Source organism: Danio rerio, chromosome 18 (genome assembly GCF_052040795.2).
Source record: "Danio rerio strain M-AB ecotype USA chromosome 18, GRCz13ab, whole genome shotgun sequence".
Lineage (NCBI taxonomy): Eukaryota > Metazoa > Chordata > Actinopteri > Cypriniformes > Danionidae > Danio > Danio rerio.
In genome coordinates, this window is record NC_141038.1 from 15647488 (window position 1) to 15668835 (window position 21348).

The 21348-nt window shown below is 34.6% G+C and overlaps 1 protein-coding gene and 1 long non-coding RNA gene across 2 annotated transcripts in view; both read right to left on the reverse strand.

Annotated features, from left to right (window-relative positions):
• Positions 1-21348, reverse strand: part of mlycd (malonyl-CoA decarboxylase) — a 41249-nt gene that overhangs the window by 8325 nt on the left and 11576 nt on the right. Inside the window, 3 exon segments of the mRNA NM_001089503.1 lie at positions 2490-2642; positions 4873-5029; positions 5108-5220. Coding sequence (NP_001082972.1) covers positions 2490-2642; positions 4873-5029; positions 5108-5220 — 423 coding nt within the window.
• Positions 11556-20651, reverse strand: LOC147832774 (uncharacterized). Its single transcript, XR_015514812.1, has 2 exons — positions 18115-20651; positions 11556-11749 (listed from the first exon to the last, which is right to left on the reverse strand). It is a non-coding gene; the product is annotated as an uncharacterized LOC147832774 (long non-coding RNA).

Genomic DNA, 21348 nt, shown 5'->3' on the forward strand with positions numbered 1-21348 from the left:
TTAAAACTTTTATCAAAATATATTGTTAGTGATTAAATGGGTGTTGGCCCAACTGGGTATAGCTTTACATTGAAAATTAAGACCCGTTTAAAATGATTTAAGAGCTACAACACACTATTTAAGTGGATTTAAGAATTTTTTTAAATTTAGGACCCTGCAGATTCCCTGTAGTGCACAACTATTATCCAGCTTGGCTAAAAAAGTTAAATCACTTAGCCCGTGACTTGGTGGTCAGCGGGAGGGTCATGTTTCCCCAATGGTGTGACTTCATTTGAAAATGATCAATGATAATATATAGTCACTCTTTATTGCAAGCTACAGTTATTGCTATTAATAAACCAGAAATATATGCAAAACTATGACTTTTTCCTTCTTAAAATCTTAATTCGCTGCTTTGTAATAGTCATTACAGTTGTAGTTAAGTGTATGTATTAGGTAGGATTAGGGATGTTGAATAAGATCATGCAGAATACACTTTATAATTATTTATAAACAGCTAATATCTTAATAATAGGCAGGCAGTAAGCCACTACACTGTATAAAATGCTGGGATCCACATGTGTTGGGAAAACATGAAGGAATTAAGTTTAATCTTATTAGTTTTTACAAATTTAAGTGGATAAAACAATTAAATTGTCCACAAAAAAGCTTAAGAATTGTGTTGTTTCAGCTCATTTTAAATAAGTCTGAACAAACAACAAACATATTTTAAGTGGTTAAAGAGCCCATATTATGGGTTTTTGAAAATTCCCCTCCATGTAGTGTGTAACACAGCTCTAAGTGAAGTGAAGTATCCAGCTAAGGCTTAAATCTGTAAGAATACAGTGTTTAAAACTGTTGATTCATCTATAAAAGAGTCGACTCATAGTGCTTCGAACGAGTCGCCTTGATACCGACTCATTAGGTGTTTCGCCATGACGTACGAACGAAACCAAGTTATTCACGTGCACGCGCAAACCCGGGAGATTTCAAACCTGAGGCCCCGCCCTCTGACGCAGAAACCCAGACACACACACACCCACAAACACACACAAACATGCCGGTTGATTGAAGTCACACTGCAGATGGATATATTGAGTCTCTACCCAAAGATGAAACCTCAGCATTATAACCAAGCAGTTGGAAACTTCTGGAAGCTACATGCTACAAAGAATACTTCATCTGAGTTTGTTAAAGGAAGGATCAGTAAAGAGTAACTGATGGACGTCAGGATGGGTTTCTTCCATTTCTCTAGTGTAAGTACGTGCGGTTAAAGTTGTTGCCTCGTTTACTCTAGCTTGCAAATGTATTTAGTTGTGATTTGTTACTTGTAACCGCGTGTACTGTATCAGGTTAACTGGATATATTATCTTATCGCGTGCAAAGTCACGTTAAAAACGCGACGCGTGCTGCTTTGTTATTGGAGCTCCGTGCTAGAGTTCTGCTCCCGCGATTTATTCGGAAATTTATTCCCGCGCCGCAGAAATCTGGCGCGGGGACAGCCGCGGGAATAAATTTCCGAATAAATCGCGGGAGCGGTCGGTAACGGGTTTAATTTGGGACGGGAGCGGGCTGTCTAGCAATATCACGGATATTGCTATGCGAATTAGAAAGAGAGAGTCTGCTTGGTATGAGAGAGCGTATGAGAGAGAGCGAGAGAGAGCGAACGAACGAACGAACGAGCTCTGTGTGCTTTGTGCTGTGTGTATGTGTCTATACAGACAGCTTGGCTGTCTGGACTGTATACTGGTTGATTTTTGGTTGTGTTCTCCGCTCTAGCGGGACCGGGCGCGGCGGGCAGAAAACGGAGCGGGTTCTCAGGCTAAAACCTGGCGGGTGCGGGCGGAAGCGGGAGCGTTGTCATCCGGAGGTGTGTGTGTGTTTTTGTGTGTGTGTGGTATGGCGAGTACACGACTGTCTCCTTCGTTCGGTTATCCGTGGCACTATCCACTCGCCATAGTGTGGCAGCTAAAATTCACGCCTACACTATCGAGCGTGTATGAACTGTGATTACTTTTTAAATTGCTGATTAGCTATTGGCAATTTCCCTCTCTGACTGAAGGCAGTCGACCAATCGCCTCCAACTGTCATCGGTCCAATCAGCGCAGATTAGCTCCGCGCTAAGGAGGGGTTTGGGAACAAATGAATCACTGGACGATTCATACAGGAGTTGCTGGGATAATTAGGTAAAAATAAATGCAGATTATAAGACCATGAAAGTGTTTTTTGACCTTGCATGCATATTAGACTGTTGTTGGAGACCCTTACAACCAAGATATGACCCTATTTCATGTATAATATGGGCTCTTTAATAGTGAGAATTGTTATTAAAACTAAAGTATCTAAAATCTAAGATGCTTAAAAAACAATTACCAAAAACAATTATCACAGACTGTTTTTAAATAATAAGTGTGCTTCCTATTATCTTTCTGACTCATTTTGTAAACAGCTGTAGTGATCATCACTAGCACTACTCTTTAATCTAAGTTAATTTCTCATAGACTGCTTACCTGTAGTTCTCGGACCACCCTCTTGATCAGGTAATTGCCCAGCTCCACCCCCTGCAGTCCGGCCTGGGTGGAAGAGATGGAGTAGAAGATGGCGGCGTTGATTTTATTCACATCCTCATCTGCATCAAGAGTGGCAAACTCTCTCACAATGCCCTGGAAAAATAAGGGACACAATAAATTAATAGACTCACCTGGGACTGAATGCAGCTGTTGGCAGAATCGTGGGCCATAATGAACAATTGCGTACACTCGGGACACGCTGTCTTTGTCCCCCTTCTTACTCCACTACTTCCTTTTTCATTTCCACAGTTTTTTCTTTTCCATTTATGGACCAAATAGCATGTTCACAGTCTATTTAGAGCAAGACGTTGCAGGTGATTAGGGTAAACTAAAAAGTTACCACCATACTTAATCGATTACATTAAATATCACAGATTTTTTTTTTTTTGTATTACGGTTTTCTAAAATGTTGCTTACATATAGTATGCAAGTGAGGTGTTATTCAATGAAATATGTGCTAGTTTGTATACATTTCTAGCAAATAAATCAGAAAAATAAAGTAAAGGTAAAATCAGGTAAAAAATAAATAAATAAATAAAAATGTAAAAAAATTATATATATATATATATATATATATTGGCACATAGAGTCAATGGTTTTTGAATGGTCAATCTTTTTATTACTCCAATCAGAAAATTCAGCAAAAAGGAAAAACTACAATTTTTTATTTTATAAAATATACTCCAAAATCAGGGAAATTTTATAAAAAATAATTTATTTTTTATTATTTGTAAAAAAGCTTTTAGAATACAGATATGATAAAACTGTAAAGTTTGATATACAGCGGGAAAAATAATGTTTCTCCGGGAACATATTTCTAAAGGTACTGTTGACTTGAAAATCTCCCCAGATGTTGGTAACAACCAAATAAATCCATATAGGCAAAGAAAACAAATCTAATTAGTTTACAAATTACGTATTGAACACATGAAGAGAGATAGGTGTAAAAAGGCAGTGAAAGCCCAGAGAGCAGCTGAAATCTCTCAGTATTTATTCAGCAACCCTCTGCCCTTCATCATTGTAAATGAATTTTAGCTGCTTCAGTCCAACATCTACATTATCAGTATGATAAAGATTAAATGTCCAGGGTGGACATTTCAGCAAGACAATGATCCAAAACACAGCCAAGGAAACTTTCAAATGCTTTCAGAGAAAGAAAATCAAGCTGTAGAATGGCCCAGCCATTCCCCTGATTTAAATCCAATATAAGATACATCCGATTTGATCGACGAGACCCATAGAACCATCAAGATTGTTACACTCTGTTGAATTCTATGAAAAATCTCACACCTGAGCAATTCATGTTATTTTCACTCTCTATATAAGAGGCGTCTTTAAGCTGCCATCACCAAAAAGCCTTTTATATAAAGTTTTAAATACGTTTCAATAATAAGGTACTTTCTCCTTGTCATTTGATAGTTATTACGCAACAATTTTTTTAGGCTGTTTTTTTTTTGTTTTATTTTATTTTACAAGAGTTTACACTTAGCTGATGACTGATATATAAAGCAAGTTTGGCATGCTGAGGTCCTTGAGCCCTGGGCTCCCTCTCGTTTGCAAGGTGACAGGGGAGCTCTGTGCTCAGGTAGGTCTTGAGAACTCCCCCTTTTTTGATAAGAGCTGATGACAGTAAATGATTGCTATGAAGAGATATGCTGCTGGATGAGAGTTTGACTGCAGTGCTTAAAATTTACTTATGGTGCATGTTTTTGGAATGTGGGAGGAAACCGGAGAACCTGGGGAAAGCCACTAGAGGACGGGAAGAACATGCTAACTTCGCACAGAAACAACAGGCGGCCTGTTTAAGGACTAGAACCGGTGACGTTCTTGCTGTGAGGCAACAGTGTTAATCACTGGCTCAATGTGCCGCCCTACATTGATTAATGCAGAACCAGCAGTATTCAATCATAATCACGTGTTCTCTTCAAACTAGTTTATAAATAAACTTTACTTATGTTGGTATTGTTTGGGTTTTTACCAAAAACTGGTTCAATTCCATGTCAATAGCTCCTTTAGAAATATTATTCCCAGGAAAAACATGACACGTTCAAGACAAAATCTTTCTGATGTATATAAATGCTGCTGAATTAATTGAGAATTTTTTATTGTATTGTATTCTAATTGAAATCTACAGACACAAATTCATAAAGTGCAACAAAAGAAACACTTTTTTGTGTGATCTTTTCTTTAAATTAAAAAAAAAAAAAACTTCCTGAAAAGGCCAAAAATACCTAAATTGAGAGGCCTTAAATTCTGACCATGAGCCAGCAATTATGATTTATTTGATGTAATAACTTTGATGTAATTTCCCTATTGTGTTCACCTGGATATTATTTGCTATGTCCTCAGTTAAAGCAACATGCAGCACCACCAGTGGTTCTCCGGGCATGGATGCGTGGGTAAAGGCGTAACACCTCCGGTTTGGCCCTACTCTGCGCTTCAGATCTGTCCAGTTTCTCACAGGGTGCACCGCTTCGTACCTGGAGAAAAAAAAAAAGAAACTCAACTAAGAAGGCAAATAAAAGGAGTTGTTTCTACCTCTAGGAGAGAGATCTTACTGGCTGATCTTCTGAAGGATTTCGCATGGGGACTGCCAAGTGATTCTTTCAAGTCGGAGGAGCCCAACAGAGAACCATTCAGACAGAAGAGCCTTCAGAGTGCTGTTCAGGTCCTAACACACAAACATACATAAACAGAGAGGAGTATAGATGAAGAATGTGAGAAGGGTCTTCAACACCAAAAAACTCATTTAGCACAAAACTAGTATAATATTTGTGTTAATTTAAATATGTTCATAAAATTGTACATTTTAAGGGAAAAGTTGTGACCCAATCTGGATTATTTTTCTAGTGTTAGCTTACTATTTTTATATACAATAATATATGTATGTGTATTACAGTAATATTTCGTTTTTTATTGTTTTTGGAAACAACTATTTTTATTTTAAACATTGTCATACAAATTGATAAAGTTTAAAATTTTCAGTTTAGCAAAAAAATACTAAAATAATATGTAACTCAAGATAAATTCATACACTGAAAGAAATAATAATGATTATATTAAATAATACAGCAATAACATATTTTTCTAATCTATATACTTTCAATGTCCATCAATTAAACAAAAGAGTCACAATCTAGACTCTCCAAAAGTCAAAGAACATAAAATTAACAGCAATCTTTAATGTTAGGTCACTTTAAAGTTTATATATTTTAGCATATTTATTAAAAATGTAAGATCTAAGATTACTATTTAAGTGTTATTTATTTTTTATTTTCTTTCAGTATAGTTTCAATTTAATTTGTTTTCAGTTCGGAATTTTAATGCTTCATTCCATATCCAAACTTGTTTTGATTGGTTTACAAAATTATTAACAATATTATTATATCTTAAATAAACATTCCTAAAAATAACCCTGGACTAAAAATAAATCAAATAATTTCCTCATATGTAGAAATGTTGGTATTAATTTATTTTGATGGTCCCTTTAACGCATTTTGTTGAATTTAAGTTAAATTGCATCAGTTAAAGAATTATTAGCCCCCCTTTGATTTTTTTTTCTTTTTTAAATATTTTCCAAATGATGTTTAGTAGAGCAAGTCAATTTTTACAGTATGTTTGACAATGTTTTTTTCTTCTGGATAAAGTCCTATTTGCTTTATTTCAGCTAGAATAAAAGCAGCTTTTAATTTTTTAAACACCATTTTAAGGACAATATTATTAGCCCCTTTAAACTAAATTATTTTTCGATAGTCTACAGAACAAACCATCTTTATACAATAACTTGCCTAATTATACCAACCTGCCTAGTTAACCTAATTAACCTAGTTAAGCCTTTAAATGTCACTTTAAGCTGTATAGAAGTGTCTTGAAAAACACCTAGTCAAATATTATTTACTGTCATCATGGCAAAGATAAAATAAATCAGTTATTAGAAATAAAACTCGTGTTTACAAATGTCTTGAAAAAAATTAAGAAATTGAAATTGGGGGGAAAAAAGCAGGGGGGGGGGGGGGGGGCTAATAATTCTGACTTCAACTGTACATGCTAACTAATTCTCATTAGATTATAAGTAGACTGTTAGTTTGGGTTTAGTGTAAGTTGACATGTACTTGCAAAGTTTCTTATAGTCAGTTAAATGTGTTGAAGGAGCAGTATTTGGCATGTGCTGTAGTTGCAATGGAACTTTTAGCCAACAAAATGTGCAATACAGACCATCAAAATAAAAAAATACAGAAATGTTAGCAAAGATTATAAAATTCTTCAAAAACTATTGTGGAAATTGTTATTTCATGTTAGCTAACACATTGTCGAATAGTTAAAAAATAAACTGTTAGATTTTAATGTGCAAACATTTTGTAAATTATGTTCAAATTAAGACAGAAAAACTTTTTTTTTCATTACAATCACAAAAGTTATAAAATCCTAAAGCAAAATGCTTCATTTCCAATGCAAACCTTTCTCCTCACTAGGCCTGATATATATTTTTTCTTGTATGATATGTTGCACCGAAATATATTACGATAAACGACATTATTGTCGTTTTAAGACCATTTTATGCCACTCATTGTATGATGCCAGAATTCCAGTATAATATCATCACAATGCATTTACACTCTTCCAAAGAACAGATCATATTTTAAGAATATTTCATTTAATTATTGTTATTTTAACTATTTATTAATTAGGCATTGCAATCAGAATGTGAAAACACATATCCTAAATAAATAATAACATATGTTAACAAAAACAAAAGTGCAGGGTAAAAAAGCAACAGAGGCTGTGATATCTGCTACCTACAATATACCATACTATAGTAATTTAGAGTAAACACTGTAGTGTTTTTTTTTTTACCATACAGACACTGACACCTCCAATGGAGATAAAGCACAATCAGCTAAAATGTTGCTAGAATTAGTTTTTATATACAGTATGGACGATATATATTGCATCACTAAAATGATTGAGGTCATGTTCATGTGTTGTACAGTATATTCATATATTGATTATTGTGACAGGCCCACTCCTCACTAAATTTAATGTTAAACAGGTCATCCAGAAACGCTCCCACCATTGGAAAAAGAGCTTATTTACAATTCATCTCAAAAGTGTAAGCACAAAAACCAGCCAGTTTAATCCTAAGAGTCAACGAGAGTGTTGAAAACGGTCATGCAAAACGAAATCATGTGTAAAAAAAAACCTTGACTAATGTCATAAATGGACTTCAGGGAGAGAGGGAAATAATAATCCGCTGCAAAAGTGCAAAGCATAGCTGGTTTAATATTGTAATTCATGTGCAATAAGCAGCGATATTCAAGAATCATTCTCAGTACAGCTGCGCTCATAATGGCGCATAATTATAAAGTGTGCAGCTTCCGTCGAGGGAATTAATATTTCACAGCCACTTTCGCAGAACGTGTGAAGCAACTCACAGTCGCTGCCATTTCATCTGTAGCGTATACAACACTTTCAGAGGAGTCTCGTTTTCCCTCTGTCTGTTTATTTGCTTTGGCGGTGCTCTCATTAGTGCGCGGGATCTGTTAGTGTCCATTGGAGGACGCTGAAAGATTTCTGTGGTAAACACCGTTCCATTTCATCAAAGAGCTGTTGCTCACCACATGAGGAATGATGCTGAACTCTCCCTCGAGGGTCAGATTTCTTTCATAATGGTGATGAGCAACACAACACGCATACAAATAGCCGGATCTATGGTGTACAAAGTGCCTCAGAAAATGCTAGGCTAGAAGCTCCTGCGGATTTTTGAGCTTAGCCCCTTGTGCATCAATTTAAAGTTACGCAAAATGTTCACAGACGACAAAACTGATCAAGTTAAAAAAAAACAACATCTTATTTGAAATTGTTTTGAGGCTTTCACTGATGTTTCTTTAGCCATCAGTCATGATGATAACTACTAGAAATTAATTTGTTTTTTTAAACCTTAATAATTGCAGTTTATTTATATAATGCCATATTATTTATAATATAATCTAATATTTTTTACATTGAGGCAAAGCAGACTTTTTATTTTATTTTTGTATTTAAACTTTTCTTTGTAGCAGTCTTGGATACAGTAAGTCAACAATCAGAAAGTACATATACATATATATATATAGTTGAAGTCAAAATTATTAGCCCCCCTGAATTATTAGCCCCCCTGTTTGCCCAAATTTGTTTAACAGAGAGATTTTTGAACACAATTATAAAATAATAGTTTTAATAACTGATTTGGTTTATCTTTGCCATCATGACAGTATACTGTCATATATACATATTATTTTACTAGATATTTTCAAGACACTTCTATATAGCTTAAAGTGACATTAAATGGCTTAACTAGGTTATTAGATTAACTAGGCAGGATAGGGTAATTAGGCAAGTTATTGGATAATGATGGTTTGTTCCGTAGACTATCGAAAAAATATATAGTTTAAAGGGGCTAATAATATTGACCTTAAAAAGTTTTGTAAAAATTAAAAGCTGCTTTTATTCTAGCTGAAATAAAACAAAAAAAGACTTTCTGCAGAAGAAAAAATATTATCAGACTTACTGTGAAAATTTCACAGCTTTTTTCTTTCAGAGAAGAAAAAAAAATCAAAGAGGGGCTGATAATTCTGACTTCAACTGTATATATTTTAGGGCTGCACAATACTAAAAAAATCTGACATTGCGATGTTTTGTTTTACTGAGCTATATAGTGCGGTATGAATACATACAGTTTCATCCAGATGGCTTGAATAGCTCTATTTTGAAACAAATCATTCATTTACATTGCTTGAGGGTGATTTTGTATTGTGTAATGATTTTGTGAATCACGTAAAAAAAAATATAAAAAAATTGTAAGCAAAAATAAATACTACAGAGCAACAAAAAAGAAAATAAATAATGCTTTATGGTTTTCCAGATTCAAATATTCAGGTGTAAAAAACAAATAATGAAATGTAAAAAGTAAAAAATAATAACAATAACACTTTATAGTCTTTATTTTATTATGTCAGTAAAATTATTCTTTTAAGTTGTGCCAGAATGCTTTAAACTGTATTGACACGCCTTTAAAAAATAAATATTAATAATAATAATAATAATAATAATAATAATACTAATAATAATAATAAAGTGAATTCTGATGGATCTCTGATGTGACGGAAAACTGTAATGAAGCTGACAATTCATCTTCAAAATCACTGGAATAAATTATTAAACTAAATTAGAAACTACTTTTGAACAGTTATTTTATAGTGCAATAACATTTCACAATTTTACTATGTGTACTGTGTTTTTGATTAAATAAATGCAGCCTTGGTGAGCTGGATGAGCTTATTCTAAAACATTTAAAAATCCTACTGATCACAAACTTTTAACCGGTAGTATATAAATATATATCTGAAAATAAACTACTCATGCACATTCTCAGTATATACATACTGTACTGTAAAAACAAACCAAACGCTCATATCCATACCAACACACACTCACACTCACACACAAACGCACACACGCGCAGACGCACACACACACACACACATGTATAATTACATTATTTTATTCTCTTTGGCCTGCAGTGCTCAGAAGCAGAAAACCGCAAAATAAATAAATAAATCTATTATTTACTTTGCATGACAAACCTGAAAAAAGTGCTAATGTATTCAACAATATGAATAATATTAATAATAATAAACTGAAACCTTGCCAACTAACAAAGCCTATTAACAAAGAAGGGATGACATTTTGCTTAAATGCCACTGAGATTAATATTTATTTTACCAAGTGTAAAACAGCCTTATGAAAGGAAATCAGGGTAAACTATTAAAAGTTCAATAAAAATAAACATCCTGCCAAAAAGTATACATAAACACAGCCAAAATGACAGCAGTAAAACAACACAGAACAGACAAAAATATCCAATAAGATGCAGTCAATCAAATATTCCCATCCGTCATGATCAGTCTCATCTATAGGTTGCACACGTTAAATAATGACCTTACTGCAAGCAAGTTCAGCTGTGCCTCCCAGCAACAGATCGGGAATTAGCATTTCTCGACTGCACCATAGCATTGACTATTAGATAAATATGCCACTAAGTAATGCATTTGTATGGAGAAAATAAGCAGAGGTGTCAAGGAAAAGCTGTCCCAATAGATCAACAGCAGCAAAAACAATCTAACTAAGTTGCCAGAAAACAGGACACTTGCTTCAAGGAAAGCAGGCCGATGGGGACGTTTGCTTTTCTGTCGATCTCAGCCGTACTCCACAGCCCATGGCAAACCCAGCAGTCACTGTTCCACTTAACTTTAAACTCATCAAATCCTCTCTGGGCTGGGAAATTACTTCTAAGCATTTATTCGATGTTCTACCTTCAAATTCTTCAGCCCAAAAGAGTTTTGTATTTGCTTACACGGCTGAATTTACTCTAGGGCCAAGTGCACATAAAAGTGCAATCCAACTTTGATTTGTTGCCATCGCACTGCAGGCCACAGCTATCGAAAAAGCTTTATTATATATTTGATAGTGTGTATTAGAGGAAGAAAGCTATCAAAGTCTGGCTAAGAGTCCAGACAAATCACAAAAGGTCCCCTGAAGTGCATTGAAATGTGCATTTTTATTCAAAGTTTGACGTAATCTCTACTAAAACATGAAGAAAGGGTGGGACAGAGTTAGGGCTGCACGATTAATCGTATTATTATCACGATAATGATATTTGTGGCCCACGATCAATAATTAAATATCGTCAGGATTTTACAGTATAAGGACCAAGCCGTTATTATAAGGGGTGGAGTTTTCAGATTGTATGCCATCCAGACAGAAGACACTGTATCTATTTGTTTTAATGTTAAAAAACAAAGTAGTTTTGGCTCCATTCACGCCAATACTTGGGTTCGTTTTCATCAATCAGATGCAACTTTTATTATTTACAAGAAAAGAAAATGTAATTAAAAGTTTAAGATCAATTTAACTCACTTTATAAAAAGACTAGCCTATTTTATGCAGTTAATAATGAAATTGGTTCTATTTTTTTTTTTCGGTTAGAACATGCACTTTATTCTGTTTTACAATTTTAATATGTATATATGCTTTTTTTTTTTTAAATAACATTAGTTTAACAAATATTTTAGCACATTGAAAGTAATTAAATTGCCTGTCTTTTGATTAAAAACTTTATGCAAAGGATCAGAAATTGAGCAAAACCAAAAAAAAAAATATAGCTGCAAGCAGCAATTAACGGGGGTCAAGCAGTTTAGCAGGGTAAGGTCATATAGCAGTTAGGACGCCTGTAAGTAGTTTATTCGACAACGAAATATAGGATTAGAGTGTTAAAGTTTATAGATTGAGCTAACAAATGTTTGATTAAACACTCCAGAGAAGCAACTTCGATTTTTACATATTGACAAATTTTTAATGAACATTTCGAGTGACCGCTTTTATGTCAAAGTGACCAGTATAAGCAGCCCTATGATAACATGTGTAGATCGAGTCATGGCACCTTAGACAAAGACACAGCATGTCAAATTTTAAGTTAATCAGATAAATGGTTACACAGATACAGTGATTTTACAATGTATAGCGCCATCATGTGGCCAATGTCTACAAGTTTTATGCTATGACCTTAGACTGACCTCTTGCATATGTGTAACAAGTTTGGTGAAAATATTTTAATTCATTCATGGGTTATGGCTATTTTAGCTCTTCTTAATAAAAATGACAAAAGAGCAGTGAATAAGCTATTAGTGATCTCCTACTGCCATCTAGTGGCCACAGTGTAATTTATTTATGTGATTACAGCCATTTAGGTGTGCATAAACATATCCCTTCTATAATTGAGCATGTTCTAACTGTAAAAAATGAAAAATTTGTATTTTATTAAAATAATTAAAAATCTACAGAGTAAAAAGTGTGACAAGCTTTGACTAAATTTGATCTTAAATGGATTAACTGTGTTCATGCCATGTCAGTTTGGGATTCAGAATGCATTACATAACATTACATTACATTCTTTGCTATAGAGCAGTAAAATAAACAATAAGTGGTCTGTTACTGCCATGTAGAAGCCACAGTTGTGATTTTCTTTACATATGTTTTAAAACAATGTGTTTAATCATAGAACCAGTTTTACCTATTACAATTATTATGAATAGGTTAACTGTGACCAAATTAGATGTTTAATGCATAACAGTGTTTATATCAGGTCAAAATATGATTCAGAATGATCCTAAATGCAATTTCCCTGACTTTAAACTCAAAAAATGTAAAACAACAAAGGTATGCAAATGTTTTGAACAATAAATAAGTGGTCTTGTTGTGACATCTAGTGGTTAGAAATGGTAGGTGACAGTTAAAAGTCTGTGTTATAGTGGCTAAAATGATAGAATATTGAAAATGTGTTTTTGAGACCTTTAAACATCCGAGATGGACAAAAAAATAACTTATAAATAATTTCAGTGATAAGTATTTAAATGAAGCACATTAACTTCATTTTTAAGCCATTTTAGCATGTTTTTAGAATCATTTCCACTATTATAGCGCCACCTATTGCCCAATCTCCACAAAATTTTGCATGTTTATTCACATTAATATAGCACATCTGCGCACCAATTTCTGTGATGTTTTGAGTTTTCCTTATTGGTTTACAGGCATGTAGGTTCGTGTAGACACAACCCTTTTGTTAATGAGCCTCTTACAGCTATCAGAAGTGAAATGTTCAACATTTTTTTGATAATTATTGATCTACTCAGTCCAGAGGATCATACAACACTGGTTTCGTTGCGATTGAGTGAAAAACCAGGGACTAGTTCGCAAAAGTAGGTTTTGTTTATATTGATGGTTTTTTAATGAACAGTTTGAGTAACAGCAGTGGTTTTAGTCTCAAACTGTTCAGTATGAGCAGACCTATCATATGACATGTAGAATAAGTGTATTTGTGAAATAGTATGTAAATGAAGCACATTTACTTTATTTTAAAGCGATTTAGCATTATTTAAAGACTATTTTTGCTATTATAGCGCCACCTATGGTTTGATCTTCACAAAATTTTGCAAGTTTCTTCTCATTGATATGGCACATGTGCTCACCAATTTCTGTGATGTTTTGGGCTTTCCTTATTGGTTTACAGGCATGTAGGTTCGTGTGGACACGCCCCTTTTGTAAATGAGCCTGTTACAGCTAGCCAAAGTGAAAAGTTCAACTTTTTTTTGATAATTATTGATCTACACAGTCCAGAGATTCCAACAACACTGGTTTCGTCGCGATTGAGTGAAAAACCAGGGACTAGTTCGCAAAAGTAGGTTTTTCCTATATTGATAAATATCTAACGAACGGTGTAAGTGACAGCAGTGGTTTGAGTGTCAAACTGTTCGGTATGAGCAGGCCTATCATATGATATGTATTTTGTGTGGTTGCGCAAAAGGTTGTGTGATACACAACCCATTACACACTAAAAATACGTAAAATCGCCCCCTAGTGGCCGATTTCTTTCAAAACTCTTACAGACCTCTAGGACCATGAGTCGAACATGCCCAGCGAGTTTCGTTTTGATCACTCATCGTTAACCTTGTTAAATGGCTGCTCAATTTTAATTGGCCAATGGCGGCCATGTTTTTTGAGATATGCCAATGTCCTTATAGTATGTTATGACAACTTGGTCAAAGACACTGCATGCCAAATTTCAAGCTGATTGGACTAATGGCTGTAAGGTTAGAGTAATTTTTATGTTTTTTTAGGTTTATAGCGCCACCATGTGGCCAAAGTCTGCGGGTTTTGCAGTGTCACCTCAAATTGAACTTATGCATGTGTGTAGCAAGTTTGGTGATGATATCTCATTTCGTTCAAAAGTTATAGCTCCAATTAGCATTTAGCTTCAATTAGCATTGAACATTTTTGTGTACTGTTTCGCGCGAGAAAAAAAATTTCAACTTTTTTTTGATAATTATTGATATTCAGTGTCCAGAGAACATTTGAGAGCTGGTTTGGTTTAGATTGAGTGAAAAACCTAGGACTAGTTCGTAAAAGTAGGTTTCGGACAAATGGCGATGTAGCGGGAAAACGGTGCGTCGTAGAGCAAAAAAATTTGCTATACACTTTTGTTGGGGCTAACCCAAGGATTCAAAAAATGTAAAGTTTTTGAGTCTACGACAAACGGTGAACGTATAGCGGTCAAAAACGTCCAAAATATTGGTTTTTGGCACCATAGCGCCACCTATGGTCCGATTTGGCTGATCTTTGGTGAGGATGTAGTGTACCGGAGTACTACAATCTGGCCAAGTTTCAGCTCTCTCGGACTTACGGTTTGGTCTGGGCAATAGTGACTTCGGCAGAATAATAATAATAATAATAAAAAATATAGCTGCAAGCAGCAATTAACGGGGGTCAAGCAGTTTAGCAAGGTAAGGTCATATAGCAGTTAGGACGCCTGTAAGTAGTTTATTCGACAACGAAATATACGATTAGAGTGTTAAAGTTTATAGATTGAGCTAACAAATGTTTGATTAAACACTCCAGAGAAGCAACTTCGATTTTTACATATTGACGAAATTTTAATGAACATTTCGAGTGACCGCTTTTATGTCAAAGTGACCAGTATAAGCAGCCCTGTGATATAATGTGTAGATCGAGTCATGGCACCTTAGACAAAGACACGACATGTAAAATTTCTTGTTAATCAGATAAATGGTTACTCAGATACAGTGATTTTACAATGTATAGCGCCAGCATGTGGCCATTGTCTACGAGTTTTATGCTATGACCTTAAACTGACCTTTTGCATATGTGTAACAAGTTTGGTGAAGATATTTTAATTCCTTCATGAGTTATGGCTATTTTAGCTCTTCTTAATAAAAATGACAAAAGAGCAGTGAATAAGCTATTAGTGATCTCCTACTGCCATCTAGTGGCCACAGTGTAATTTATTTATGTGATTACAGCCATTTAGGTGTGCATAAACATATCCCTTCTATAATTGAGCATGTTCTAACTGTATAAAATGAAAAAATAATTAAAAATCTACAGAGTAAAAAGTGTGAAAAGCTTTAACTAAATTTGATCTTAAATGAATTAACTGTGTTCATGCCATGTCAGTTTGGGATTCAGAATGCATTACATTACATTACATTCTTTGCTATAGAGCAGTAAAATAAACAATAAGTGGTCTGTTACTGCCATATAGAAGCCACACTTGTGATTTTCTTTACACATGTTTTAAAACAATGTGTTTAATCATAGAACCAGTTTTACCTATTAGAATTATTATGAAGAGGTTAACTGGGACCAAATTAGATGTTTAATGCATAACAGTGTTTACATCAGGTCAAAATATGATTCAGAATAATCCTAAATGCAATTTCCCTGACTTTAAACTCAAAAAATGTAAAACAAGAAAGGTATGCAAATGTTTTGAACAATAAATAAGTGGTCTTGCTGTGACATCTAGTGGTTAGAAATGGTAGATGACAGTTGAAAGTCTGTTATAGTGGCTAAAATGATAGAATATTGAAAATGTGTTTTTGAGACCTTTAAACATCCAAGATGGACAGATAAAATAACTTATAAATCATTTCAGTGATAAGGGTGTAAATGAAGCACATTTACTGGATTTGTAAGACATTTTAGCATGTTTTTAGAACCATTTCCACTATTATAGCGCCACCTATTGCCCAATCTTTATTAGATTTTGCATGTTTATTCACATTGATATGCCACATCTGCTCATCAATTTCTGTGATGTTTTGGGTTTTTCTTATTGGTTTACAGGCATGTAGGTTCGTGTAGACACGCCCCTTTTGTTAATGAGCCTGGTACAGCTATCTAAAATGGAAAGTTCAACTCTTTTTTGATAATTATTGATCTACTCAGTCCAGAGGTTCATACAACACTGGTTTCGTTGCGATTGAGTTAAAAACCAGGGACTAGTTTGCAAAAGTAGGTTTTGTTTATATTGATGGTTTTTTAATGAGCAGTTTGAGTAACAGCAGTGGTTTTAGTCTCAAACTGTTCAGTATGAGCAGACCTATCATATGATATGTGAATCAAATGTTTTTTGTGAAATAGTATGTAAATGAAGCAAATTTACTTTATTTTTAAGCGATTTAGCATATTTTTGCTATTATAGCGCCACCTATGGTTTGATCTTCACAAAATTTTGCAAGTTTCATCTCGTTGATATGCCACATGTGCTCACCAATTTCTGTGATATTTTGGGTTTTCCTTATTGGTTTACAGGCATGTAGGTTTGTGTGGACACGCCCCTTTTGTAAATTAGCCTGTTACAGCTAGCCAAAGTGAAAAGTTAAACTTTTTTTTGATAATTATTGATCTACACAGTCCAGAGATTCTAACAACACTGGTTTCGTCGCGATTGAGTGAAAAACCAGGGACTAGTTCGCAAAAGTAGGTTTTTCCTATATTGATAAATATCTAACGAACGGTGTAAGTGACAGCAGTGGTTTGAGTGTCAAACTGTTCGGTATGAGCAGGCCTATCATATGATATGTATTTTGTGTGGTTGCGCAAAAGGTTGTGTGATACACAACTCATTACACACTAAAAATATGTAAAATCGCCCCCTAGTGGCCGATTTCTTTCAAAATTCTTACAGACCTCTAGGACCATGAGTCGACCATGCCCAGCGAGTTTCGTTTCGATCACTCATCGTTAACCTTGTTAAATGGCTGCTCAATTTTAATTGGCCAATGGCGGCCATGTTTTTTGAGATATGCCAATGTCCTTATAGTATGTTATGACAACTTGGTCAAAGACACGGCATGCCAAATTTCAAGCTGATTGGACAAATGGCTGTAAGGTTAGAGTAATTTTTATGTTTTTTTAGCTTTATAGCGCCACCATGTGGCCAAAGTCTGCGGGTTTTGCAGTGTCACCTCAAATTGAGCTTATGCATGTGTGTACCAAGTTTGGTGATGATATCTCATTTCGTTCAAAAGTTATAGCTCCAATTAGCATTTAGCTTCAATTAGCATCGAACATTGTTGTGTACTGTTTCGTGTGAGAATAAAAATGTAAACTTTTTTTTGATAATTATTGATATTTAGTGTCCAGAGAACATTTGAGAGCTGGTTTGGTTTAGATTGAGTGAAAAACCTAGGACTAGTTCGCAAAAGTAGGTTTCGGACAAATGGCGATGTAGCGGGAAAACGGTGCGTCGTAGAGCAAAAATTTGTGGTATACACTTTTGTTCAGGTTAACCCAAGGATTGAAAAAATGTAAAGTTTTTGAGTCTACGACAAACGGTGAACGAATAGCGGCCAAAAATGTCCAAAAAGTGTTTTTTTGGCGCCATAGCGCCACCTATGGTCTGATTTGGCTGATCTTTGGCCAGAACGTAGTGTACCGGGGTACTACGATCTGGCCAAGTTTCAGCTCTCTCGGCCTTACGGTTTGGTCTGGGCAATAGTGACTTCGGCAGAATAATAATAATAATAATAATAATAATAATAATAATAATAATAATAATAATAATAAAAATCTTAACAAAAACAATAGGGGTTCAGCGCTTCGCGCTTGACCCCCTAACTTTAACAAATACAATAGGGTTTCAGCGCTTCGCGCTTGACCCCCTAAAAACAGTCATCCAACACATGCATCGCTCTCATGAGATGTTTTCGAGGATAAATTCGCGTCTTAGTGTTGCTTTGAATAGAATAATATTATTAAAATGCACATTAAATGCTATACATAACAAATAAAAAATTCACAAAGGTGTATGTTATGGAAAAACACCAATTTACAAACGATGTTTTCGGTTTTAAAAGAACATTCTACTTTAATATATTTTTTCGACTCCAATACAAAACCTAAGATTATGAATGACGGAGTGTAAAGCCATCTCTCCTGCATGCTTCAGCAGCGCGTCCTCTAACTTATGAATGAGGAGGTGGAGAGAATGCACTGTTTAGTTTCAGCTCAGGATATTAAAATAACACTGAACTGCTCAGCACGCTCAAAAAGTTAAACTAAAATGCACAACTCTTGTTGGTTACACCCAGGATGGCCAAAAAACCTAAGACGCCATTCTTTTAATTCGATGTTTGTGAAGTAGGTGAACCAACCGCAGACACTTTGCCATGCTGGTTGCGACACCCTGCTTTATTAGTTTATTACAATAATTACAATTAGCTTTGTCATCGTTCTTCACTACCTGTAGCCACAATTTTGAACACATCTTGCAGTCCATCTCTAATCAAATGTTTAGATTGTTATTGAAGGTGCTCTCCAGCAGCGAAGTTCCTGACAGAGTAGCGAGTGAAAAATATGTACAAGACAAGAGGAATCGAAATGTAAATTATATAACAAGTATTCAATTCTTAATTTAATTTCTAATATACATATATACATTCATACAAAGGTATAAGCCCTAGACAGAGTAGCTCCTCCCCTTTAAAAAAAAACAGCCAATAGCGTTTCGGTTTTATCGCAGCGCTGGCAGTGACAGTGGTTGAGATTAAGCAAATCAAATGAAAAGCCAATAAGAAGCATCTTAAAGAGGGTGGGACTTATATACTAGAGAGTATTTGATTGGTCAGAAGTTTTGATGATAAACTGGAGTATGAGGTGATGTCAAAAAAAATCACTGATCCATTTAGGTGGAAGTGACAAACTGGAAGCTTTGGATGTTTATATCTTATAAATGTCAATTTTGCCACTGTTTTGTCATCGGGTTAGAGTCAGATTGCATTGACCCATTTCTGCATGCAGAATCGCCTGAAGAGTGTGACGTAGTGAAGTGACCTCGCAAGTAAATGATTTGAGTCGAGAAAGAACAGAAAGAGGCCGGCTGTAATTTCACTATATTTCTCAAATATTTGGAAACGACATGTATAATTAGATTATCAGATTATTGGAGCAAATTTCTCTGTAGTGAGTGACAATTACTGTGATAATAGAACAAAATGCTTTTTGTTTGACCTTTGTCCATGTCAGAAGTTCTGGTTTCCCTTTAAAGAATGAGAAAACTGCCCCCTGCTGAAAGTAATCAGTCAGCTTTTGTTTGTTTGGCGTGTTCACACACAGCTTTTCGGTTAAGACAGGACCAGAGATGAGCCAACGCAAGACAACAACACACTTGGGTTTCATCTGTGATAGTTGTTTGGCGTTGTGTCCTGGCCTTAAGACTAATATACTGCTACTGACATCTAGAAAAAGTTTGATTTTAATTTTACGGGACCTTTAATCCTGCAGAAGTTTTGCCGTCTTGGAACTTAACAGGACAGAAAGCGTTTGCTCTGTTGAAAAATCTGCACTGTATAAAAGGAGCAGGAATGTCAAGGACGTGTCAATGACTGCACCTCAGCAGAACCTGAAATTGGGCATTTGACATTCACAGATTTTAGTGATGTGAATGAGAAGTGGAGAAGGGTGCAAATGAAAGAAATCTGACATTAAAGCAATTCTCACCTGGTCACATGTAAATTGGAAGCCAGTTTTAGATAATGAGAAACAATGCTAAAATACTATTAAGATCATAGATGTAGCTTTGTAAAAATGCATAGTTCATCTAAAAATGTAACTTCTGCCACATTTAAGGTCTGATTTCTTTAAAAATCAGCAATCTTCACTGCCTGATGGATATAGGATATAAAGTGGGTCTCTGCATTAAATTCCGTTTCCCCCCTGCCATGTCTTAAAAATATGACAGTTTATTTTACCTCAGTATTTTTAATAGAGTTTCTGTGCTAGCCTGCTGATCCTGACAGTGCTAGAGTTTATACGCTCTTTCATCTCGTTTCACGCTTGAACAACTAAATGAATGCTTAAGTCTATTTAACTGAATGTGTTCTAATTATATTACAACATCAATGTTGTAAAAGAAACCTTATGGCATTGAAAATAGTCACATTAAGCTTTCGCCGGAAGTTTATCATTGGCTGAAAAACACTAGCTGTGCATATAGCCCATTGTTTTAATGAAGTGAACAAACTTGTGAATCATAGCTAGCATATCTTAAAGTTCTTAAATCCTATTTTAAATTATACAATATTATACTGTTTTTTATACAGTGATGATACAGCATTGTAATTATTGGTTTTACAAAGACTTTGTTTCAAAAATATTTTTTATAATTTTTTACTATTTTTTTTAACTAATATTTAATATTTTGTTATTATAGCCTTCATTTAAAAAGTTGAAAAATTAGTCTTTATAAATACAGATTTTTTTCCAGTTAATATCATCTCAAGTAACAAAAAAATAGTTTATAAACAGCATAATATATGTTTTAATTAATATAAAATATGGTACTACAGAGAAACAAAAAAAGAAAATGACCTTGTCATTTATTCTCCCTCATGTGGTTTTAAACATTTATGAACTTCTTTCTTCTACTGAATAAAAAGAAGAGATTTTGAATAATGCTGGTTGCTGGCAATCATTGACGTTTATATACAGTAGTAGAAAAAAATGCTATGAAAGTCATTGGATGTCAGCAATCAGCATTTTTCGAAATATCTTCTATTGTGTCAAAGACTTTAGAATACACAAGACGTGTCACTCGTATAGTTTTAACGTCAATATGGCGAATGAAGTCCCGCCTTTTAGTACAAGAGCCAATCAGCGATCACTATAGATTGACGATTCTCCAGATTTGCAGATTCTGCAGATTTCTGCAGATTTTGTGTGACCCAATTGTTTAGAAATGAAACTAAAGAAACATTTGTTGTTTAATGTTATCATTGTTTTCTAATATGAAATTTAATCGTAAGCTTGGCAAGCAATTTTGGAGAATTCGATGTATCCCTGTTCAAACAGAAGGCCAGAGGATACCGCCTGAGAGGTGTTTCAAAGATGGCCACCAAGTAAAATG